Genomic DNA, 9898 nt, shown 5'->3' on the forward strand with positions numbered 1-9898 from the left:
TTTATTTTCCTTTAGCAGGAAAAGGAAGCTTGAGACTTCACAAGGCTAATGCTAGGTGAAACAAAACTGACCGAATCTGGATGTTTTGCTTTGGATACCCTGAAGCCACGAAGGAGAGATTCAACCACGAAGGAGAAATTTTCCAATAGTGAGAGCAATCAGCCATTATCCTACCACTCCCCTTCCCCCCTCCCCCCCCCCCGCAAAAAAACAAAACCTGTTATATCCCAGAAAATTTTAGGATGCTGCTCTGGAGCATCTCTGAGGCTTTCCAGGAGCTGTTTCAACTTTTCTTCCTATCCATCTGCTCTTTAAACACCCATCTGTGACTAGGCTGGCTGAGTCTGCAGCTCGGCGCCCAGAGATGCTTGATGGGCGGGAATCACCTTCCCGGTCGGATTTCTGCCTGCCTCTCTTTCCTGCTGGCGCAGGCCCCCCCCCCCCCCGAGGCCGAAGGGTTAAACTGACCGAGATGCACTTCCCAGAAGGGAGGAGAGAAGCCATTGGAAGAAGGTGCGCGCTTGGCACTTTAGGGAAGGGCCGCCTTTCCTCTTCCTTTCCAGTTGGGGAGCAGCGGGCAGCTTGGGGCTTCCAGAGGCCGGGGGGGGGGGGAGAGAAGGGGGGGTCCACCCTGCTCGAGCGGTGACGTCGGAAAGTCCGGGTAAATGACAGCCGTGGATGCGTGTGTGTGTGTGCGTGTGTGTGTGTAGGGGGATGCTCTTTGCAGCGAGCGGCGCGCGCCTTTGCAAGCGCCCCGGGGAGAAAAAAGAGGCGCGCGAGACCTTGCAAGGGTGGAAGGGAGAGGGGAGCCCTTCTCGGCCCTTTTTTGCCCATTCCCACGCGCACGCCCACACGCGGGTGTTCTTTGCTGGAGGCGATTTAGCAAAGGTTGGGGGAAAAGCCGTGCGGGGGGGGGGACCTTGCAAGCGTGGAAGAGAGAGAGAGAGAGAAGCCCTTCTTCGTCCTTTTACGCTTTCTCTCTCGCGCACACCCCCACACCCACACACCCCCACACCCACACACCCCCACACCCACAAACACGCACGGCGATGTTTTTCGCTGGAGGAGAATTTGGCAAAGGTTGGGCAACAAACCTGCCCGGCGCACCGAAGGGCGCGGTCCGTCAAGCCGCAGCACTCCGGAGGTGTGGCTGTACCACATCACCCAGTATCCCCGGCCGGGGATCAAGGGCTGAGAACCGTGCGGGGGCAAATAAAATAAAATAAAATAAAATAAAAAAAAAATCAGGAGCAGGTCAGCTGTCCTGCTCTGGATTTGGCTGCATTGCGGGTTTTACAGGGCTGTGAGTGTGCGACTAGTTGACCTCCACAGCTCCCTTTCTAATTCGTTTCCTGTATTTTGTCGCCATGCTGCAGAGAAAAAAACAACCTTAAGTATTAAGTAGGCAGGTGAGGCTGTGGGTAAAAGCTCCTCCTTTCCTTTTGCACTGATCCAAAATTAACGTTTTAACATTTTTGTTTGCTTTTTAGGAAACGGTTGCCAAGTATCTCTTTAACCTACTGCTAAGCATGTAAGCCGCCCTGAGTCTCTTTGGAGAAGGCCGGGATATAAATGGAATTAAAATAAAATAAAATAAAATAAATAAACCTCCTACTCTAACCCACAACAGGCACGCATGCTCTCCGTCTAGTCAGGATTAGAGAAACTAAAGTGGGTGGCTGTTTGGAAGTCATCATGAACCTAAAATCCTTGGGTAACCTTTGCCACAGGGAAGATTAAAATGATATTTTGTATCCGGTGGTGAAGTAAGTTTTCCTTTTGGTCCCTCTGTGTGAATGTGTGGGCCATACATTCTTTGGGATATTATTTATTTTGTCTGCTGGAACCATTGCCAGGGAAAAAAAAATCAATCTATTGGGATAGACAAGATGGCACACCTAAGAGGAAAATAATAAAATGGTGGGTTCTATTAATAAAATAGGGACGCGGTGGCTCAGTGGGTTAGGACGCTGAGCTTGTCGATTGGAAGGTCGGCAGTTTGGCGGGTCGAATCCCGAGTGCCGCGTAACAGAGTGAGCGCCTGTTACTCGTCCCAGCTTCTGCCAACCTAGCAGTTCGAAAGCACGTCAAAATGCAAGTAGAAAAATAGGGACCACCACGGTGGGAAGGTAACAGCGCTCCATGCGCCTTTGGCGTCTAGTCATGCCAGCCACATGACCACGGAGACGTCCTCGGACAAACGCTGGCTCTTTGGCTTTGAAACGGAGATGAGCACCGGCCCCTAGAGTCGGAAACGACTAGCACGCATGTGCGGGGGAACCTTTACCTTTACCTTATTAATAAAATGTAATAGCAGCTGGAAGTAACCCCAAGTAACGGCTTCACTGGGCGTCTGCATTTATTTTTTAGCCTGGTGTTTCTCAACCTTACAAACTTTTGAGATGTATGGACTTCACCTGCCAGAATTCCCCAGCCAGGAAATTTGCCAAGGTTAACAAACTCTTATTTTATGCTCTTCTTGTTCGGAAAAAAACTAAAAACCTTGTTACTAAATGCACTTAAAATCTCTGTAATCCTTTACAAAGATTAAACTTCATGTTGCATTTCTACAAGCATTAACACAACTTTGACAAGAATTAGTGGATACTTAGTGCTACACTGCTGCTAAACCTGGGACCTTGCTTATTAGCAGGAGTTTTAGACGTGTTTATAGCTTTGAACTGATCAAGTACATAAATATATATTAAAAAATTTCAAATAGGACATCTAGTCCTCGACTTACGACCGCAATTGACCCCCAAAACTTCTGTTCCTAAGTGAGACACTTGTTGAGACTTGCCCCCTTCCTTTTATGACCTTTCTTGCTTCAGCTTTTAAGTGAATCAGTGCAGTTTTTAATTTAGTAACCCGATTGTAAAGTGACTCTCGCTTCCCCATTGGCTTTGCTTGTCAGGAGGTCGCAAAAGGGGGGGGGGTCGCATGAACCTGGGACACTGCAACCGTCATAAATATGAGTCAGTTGCCAAGCGTCTGAATTTGATCCCTGGGGATGCTGCAACGGTCGAAAGTGTGAAAAACCTTTTTTTTTGTAAGCTACTTTTTTCACTGCCGTTGTAACTTTGAATGGTCATTAAATGAATTGTTGTAAGCCGAGGACTACCTGTAATCAAACTGGCTAGCAATTTTTTGCTTACGGAAGCAGGATTTTAGCAGCTTTGAATCAATACCACGTAGGTCCAGGATCTCTAATTCTGATTGGAGTTGATAAATTACAGGTGGATAATTTGGCCTGGAGATATGTATATATATTTTTTCTTTTAACAACCCTGTAATCTCTTGCACTGGGGTGGAGTCGGGGTGACTGAATGGAGCTGACACCTATATGGAGCTCGCAGCAGATATTTTCTCTTTGCACCCAAAGAGAGAAATATCTGCTGCTACCTAGGATCAAACTGACAGCCTCCTGATTGTGAGATGAGAGCTCCACCTCTAGGCTACCATGCAATAATAATAATAATAATAATAATAATAATAATAATAATAATAATAATAATAATAATAATAATAATAATAATAAGAAGTTGGAAGGGACCCTGGAGGTCATCTAGTCCAACCCCCTACTCAGGCAGGAAACCCTATACCATTTCAGACAAGTGGCTGGCCAGTCTCTTCTTAAAAACTTCCAGTGTTGGAGCATTCACCACTTCTGGAGGCAGGTTGTTCCACTGGTTAATTGTTCCAACTGTCAGGAAGTTTCTCCTTAGTTCTAGGTTGCTTCTCTCCTTGACTAGTTTCCATCCGTTGCTTCTTGTCCTGCTTTCAGGTGCTTTGGAGAATAGCTTGGCTCCCTCTTCTTTGTGGTAGCCCCTGAGATATTGGAACACTGCTATCATGTCACCCCTCACCCTTCTCTTCGTTAAACTACACATACCCATTTCCAGCAACCGTTCCCTATATGTTTTAGCCTCTTGGAGATATGTACATGTTTATTTCAAGCTTAGTTGCCTACGCCGGCCTTTCTAATTAACAACAACCTTCCAACCTTGTGTTTCTCAAGCAGTTGAAGGAAGCTGGTCATGAGACATAAAATAATGACGGAGAAGGGGAAAAATCCAGATGCAAAATCCGAAAGAGAATTGCAAGAGGGCCTCAAAGCTGGCGCCACCCAGGAGAAGGCGGGAAGACCGACCAAGGACCTCCGAGCTGAGAAGACGGAAGGTTTTGCAAAAATGGGAGGCTCCAGGTCAGCCAAGAGTGAGGCAGGAGATCGGCGGTTGAAATATTTGGATCCCCGGGCTGCTTTGAAGGCAATGCAGTCCTCCAAGGAGGAAGAGCTGGTTTCTGAACCGTGGGAGAACGCCAAGGCCTGCCTGGCTTCTTTGGAAGGAGCAGCGGAAACCTACCGCAGATACAAAGGCTTGTTGGATCTCAGCAGAGACACTCAAGGAGTGAGTGAGCAGACCGTTCCTGCCAAGATCGACGACTATTGGAAGGTGGGTGAGGACGCTATGGGAGACGACTCAGTGGCCACCGACACCCAACGGACCCTTTTCAGAGAGTTCTGTTACCGAGATGCAGAGGGTCCCCGCGAGGTGTGCAGCCAGCTCTGGTACCTCTGCCACCGGTGGCTGAAGCCGGAGAGGCACACCAAGGAGCAGATCCTGGAGTTGCTGGTCCTGGAACAGTTCCTGGCCATCTTGCCCTCTGATCTCCAGAGGTGGGTCAAAGCCGCCGAGCCCCACACCTGTGACCAAGCGGTGGCCCTAGCTGAAGGCTTTCCTTCAGGACGGCCACAGGAGGTAAGGCTTTAGGAAAAGTTAACTTTGTAAACGGGAATGTGCTGGGGCCCAAGAATATTGGGGTGGGGGGGTGGGGAAATCAGCCCTTCCCGGGTGACATGATAGCAGTGTTCCAATATCTCAGGGGTTGCCCCAAAGAAGAGGGAGTCAAGCTATTCTCCAAAGCACCTGAAAGCAGGACAAGAAGCAACGGATGGAAACTAGTCAAGGAGAGAAGCAACCTAGAACTAAGGAGAAACTTCCTGACAGAACAATTAACCAGTGGAACAACCTGCCTCCAGAAGTGGTGAATGCTCCAACACTGGAAGTTTTTAAGAAGAGACTGGACAGCCATTTGCCTGAAGTGGTATAGGGTTTCCTGCCTGAGCATTTTACGTTGGTTTTGCTGAAAGCTGACATTTGTGTTGGATTTTCAGCCAAACCAGGCCATAGTGAACTGTGAGTTTGCTTAACAACCACAGCACTCACTTTACAACTGCAGGGTTTGCTTAATGATCAACTCATTTTACGACTGTCACAACTTACAACCATAATGGGCAGGCTCCTTCATAGTCGTAACTCAAGGAGTACCTATAATCTCAAAGGCTAAATGCCATCATTTTGACAAATGAAGCCGAATCCCCAATTCTGAAAAAAATAATTTAAAAAACCCCTCGTCTTTGGTTTATATTGCACATCTGTACTCTCTTCAATTTCCAGTTGCCATCATTGCCCAAATTTTCTATGATTCAGGCCTATTTTTCAAATTAAGCTATTTTGTTTAAGGCAGGGGTGGGGCGCTATGGCCCCTTTATGACTTGTGGACTTCAACTCCCAGAATTCCTGAGCCAGCATGGGAAACAATGGCACCTTTACGATGTGTGGACTTCAACTCCCAGAATTCCTGAGCCAGCATGGGGACTGATGGCCCAGGCTGGCTCAGGAATTCTGGGAGTTGAAGTCCACACGTCATAAAGGGGCCCTAGTTCCCCACCTCTGCATTAAGGAGTATGAACCCCCTTTTCTTTTTGAGGAACATATGTGATCTCCAGATGTGTTGTGTCTTTTTGCGGGGGAAGAAACTGGCATCCTCATTTTGTGAACTCTCCCCAGCCTACTTTCCCTTCTGATAACTGTTCCTGAAGATAAAATTTTGGGGTTATTTCAGGGACCAGGTTTGGTGCAGGAGGTGGCTGCAGGGTTTTCCACGGCTGAGCAGTCTCTGTCAGGGGCCGGAGAGAGACAAGCCAGTGCCATCGGGGTCAAGCAGGAGCAGGACGGTGACAGCTACTCAGAAGGTAAGTGGCCCGTGGTGTGTGCTGCAGCCTCCGAGATGCCTGGATTTTCAGAAGTTGTTTTAAGCCAAATGTCAACTGTCCAGTTGGCATTTCCAAACAAAGAAACTCCCGGGACATGATTTTCCAAGAGTATAATACTTTACTGAAAATCTACATTGGCACAGAAGAAGTGAAACCACCTCTGGTTTTCCCACACAAACTCTGGCATAGTTATTTCCCCATTTCCCTCCTATCCACCCACAGCCCAATACATTCATCAATCGCTTCTGTTCATTTTGTTATGAGACAACAGTTAGCCGCACTTGGGGTCCTTGCAAACTTCCAAAGATGTTTGGAAGTTGCCTAGATACCGTCCCTCCCACTTTTGCATTCTCTTCCACTATCTCTTCCCTTCTTTTGTCAAGCTGTGAGTGAAGGAGAAAATGTGGGTGAAAGGGTGAATCAGTCTCGACACCGAACATCAGCCCTTCGAAGTAGCCCAGGTCAAGAAACAGAACTTGCAGGATTCTTGTAGGATAAATTAACAGAAACATGGAAGCTTGTTCCAAACCTTTATCGCTCTTTAAAAAAAAAAAGGACAGGGCTGTCATGAGACTCTCTCCCACTTTCTGCTTACTTGGGCCTGAGCCTCTACACCCTGTTTCTTAAGACCAGAGCTAAATTATTCTACACTGGGAAATTTTAGCAGTTCAATGTACAGATAATTCTTGACTTAACAACCGTTTGTTTAATGACCGTTCAAAGTTACAACAACACTGAAAAAAGTGACTTAGGATTTGTTTTTTTTACATTATGACCATTGAAATATTCCCCCCATGGACACCTGATCAAAATTTAGGCACTGGACAACTGGTTCATATTTATGACGGTCGCAGTGTGCTGGGGTCATGTGATTACCTTTTGTGACCTTCTGAGAAGTAAAGTCAGCGGGAGAGCCAAATTCACATTAACAATCGCAGTGATTCATTTAACAATTGTACCAAGAAAGGTCGTAAAACCAGGCAAATCTGACTGAACAACTGTCCAGCTTAGCAATGGAAATTCTGGATTCAACTGGTTGTAAATCGGGGGCTCCTTGTACATTTGAGGCTGTTTCACTCTTCATGTGTGTGGGTAAACAGGATGATGTTGCATTCAGACATGAGATTGTGATCTGGTTTTGTACCCTTAACTCAAGCCACGATTCATACCATCTCCCATCATTATTTCTATGTGTTCTTTAAAAGCACACTGCCATCAAGCTGGACATAACTGGGTCTCAAGAGTCTTATTCTAATGCAACGTGTTTCTCAACTTTTCTGCAACTGTTACGGTAAATGTGTGGGCTTCAACTCTGTGGCTGGCTCAGGAATTCTGGGAGCTGAAGTCCACCCATCTAAAAGTTGCCCGGGTTGAGAAACACTGTTCTAATGCAGGGGTCTCCAAACTTTTGCAACTTTAAGACTTGTGGACTTCAACTCTCAGAATTCCTTAGCCAGCCATATTGGCTGGGGAATTCTGGGAGTTGAAGTCGACAAGTCTTAAAGTGGCCACACTTGGAGACCCTTGTAGGTGGGATTTTTTTCCCCCATCTAAACTTGGAACAAAATGTTTCCAACATCATTGTTGCTGGCCATCTGATTGGCCAATTTACAAATGGGCTACTGGGATAATACTTTGCTCTGATGTGGCAGCCATGCTCTGCTTAGATTCTTGAGTAATCCTTTTTCCTTTATGTTCCCCACAGATGACAGGTGGGTGATTGAGACGAGGCAAGGGGATTCCCAGTTGGAAGCCACCGAGCCAGTAAAATTGTGTGGGCCCTCCTTGCAAGAATCTTATTGGTCCGAAGAAGATGGAGATGGTCCTGCATCCTTTGGGGATGGAGCTGATCAGAAGGATGAGGACAACCCAGATCAACCCAGACCTGAAGCAGAAGAAGATGGGGATTCAAGTCAACCTGCTGTGGTCCAAAGACAACACAGAAGTCGAGAAAGGAAAACTTGTGCGGTGTGTGGCAAGACCTTCAGCCGAAGTACGGTGCTTGCCGCCCATCAGAGGACCCACACGGGCGAGAAGCCATTCATGTGCCAGAATTGTGGGAAATGCTTCAGCTTCAAGTCCACTCTGGTTGCCCACGAAAGGACTCATACGGGAGAGAGGCCGTACACTTGTGATCTGTGTGGGAAGAGTTTCACCGTCAGCTCGGTCCTCACCAGGCACTACCGAGTCCACATCGAAAAGAAACTCTTCAGCTGCCCCGAGTGCGACAAGAGCTTCACGCAGAAGTCTCAGTTGCTCAACCACCAGAAGGTCCACGTGAGGGAGAAGCCATTCCAATGCGCCCAGTGTGGGGAGGGTTTCAGCCGTAGCTCCACCCTCAAGAAACACGAGGGCTCCCACACAGGAGAGAAACCCTTCAAATGCCCCGATTGCGAGAAATCCTTCAACACCTCTTCCCAGCTGGTCAAGCACCACCGAGTCCATACCGGGGAGAGACCCTACACTTGTTCGGAGTGTGGGAAGAGCTTCAGCCAGTGGCAGATTCTGATGGTGCACCAAAGGACCCACACGGGCGAGAAGCCCTTCAAGTGCGCCACCTGCGGGAAATGCTTCTCCGATCGGGCCGTCCACATCCGCCACCAGAAGGTCCACACGGGGGAGAGGCCTCACCAGTGCCCCACCTGCGGGAAGAAGTTCACCCACCGCACCGTCTTGGTGAAGCACCAGAAGATCCACGCCCGAGAAGCTCTGAATTTAGCCAAACTGCAAGAGGAGCAGCAACGATACGAGGAGACTTCATAAAAAGTTTGCCAGCTAGACAAATGCTCAACCTGGACGGGATATCGACAGGCAACTGTCTTCCCCGAGCCTTCCCTAACCTTTTGGCTTCCAGAGGCATCAAGACCCATGGTCTTCCTGGCTAAAATGGATGGGAGTTGTAGTCCAATAAAGGAGCTGGGTTGGACTGATAACGCAGGACTCTGCCGTACTGTGCGGAGATGTACAAGTATCAGACAATCAGTATATCTACAGTCAACCTGTGGCAAGCGGTCACTTTCCCAGAGCTGAACATGATGGGATAGGCAACACTTTCTCTGACACATGCGGGGATCCTACAGTGGACTTGCTCCCCTGGTTCCTTTATCTTCCATGTTGTGACTGTCTCTGTGTGTGCACTTTCGTCTTCCTGATAAAGGTTGCCAGTCTTGTTGTCGAGGCTTGGCAAAGTCGACTTTTTGAAGACCTGTTTTTTTTAGCTATGCACTACAACGATAAAGGAAGCAGTTAAGAGGACAGATTAAGCTCTTCCCATTTGTACACAAACATCAATTAGCAGACGATAATGTGTCCAACAGAGAAGCAACCTCATTTGTTTTCATTCAGTTCCCCATCACACTTTTTTTTGCCACTCTTCTTTGTTGGTTAGTCTCCACGTTTCTGATTTTGGATGCCAACATGGTATTGTGTTTCTGTATTATAATGACAAGAGGATAATGTACATCACAGAAACGGATTAAAGCAAAAGTTAGATGTGTCTCATAATTAGCCTAGAAACGGATTAAAGCAAAAGTTAGATGTGTCTCATAATTAGCCTGTCTCTAAACTTGCCTTTATAGGGACGCGGTGGCTCAGTGGGTTAGGACGCTGAGCTTGTCGATCAGAAGGTCGGCAGTTTGGCGGGTCGAATCCCGAGTGCCGCGTAGCAGAGTGAGCGCCTGTTACTCGTTCCAGCTTCTGCCAACCTAGCAGTTCGAAAGCACGTCAAAATGCAAGTAGAAAAATAGGGACCACTCCGGTGGGAAGGTAACAGCGTTCCGTGCGCCTTTGGCGTGTAGTCATGCTGGCCACATGACCACGGAGACGTCCTCGGACAAGCAC

General features: G+C 47.7%; 1 protein-coding gene across 4 annotated transcripts; it reads left to right on the forward strand.

The window, feature by feature from the left end:
• Positions 1-618: 618 nt before the first annotated feature.
• LOC308664241 (uncharacterized protein) lies at positions 619-9503 on the forward strand. Of its 4 annotated transcripts, none has more exons than XM_081321279.1 (5): positions 647-661; positions 2371-2451; positions 4019-4760; positions 5908-6037; positions 7764-9503. In XM_081321279.1, the coding sequence occupies exons 3-5, from the start codon at positions 4038-4040 to the stop codon at positions 8819-8821; spliced, it is 1911 nt and encodes a 636-aa protein (XP_081177405.1). In that variant the 5' UTR covers positions 647-661; positions 2371-2451; positions 4019-4037; the 3' UTR covers positions 8822-9503. The 4 variants fall into 4 exon arrangements, with proteins under 4 accessions (XP_081177404.1, XP_081177405.1, XP_081177406.1 ...); XM_081321280.1 differs by lacking the exon at positions 647-661 and adding an exon at positions 1516-1766; XM_081321278.1 differs by lacking the exon at positions 2371-2451 and having other exon boundaries at positions 619-661.
• The last annotated feature ends 395 nt before the right edge of the window (positions 9504-9898 follow it).

Source organism: Vipera berus, assembly GCF_964194415.1.
Source record: "Vipera berus genome assembly, chromosome: 2".
Lineage (NCBI taxonomy): Eukaryota > Metazoa > Chordata > Lepidosauria > Squamata > Viperidae > Vipera > Vipera berus.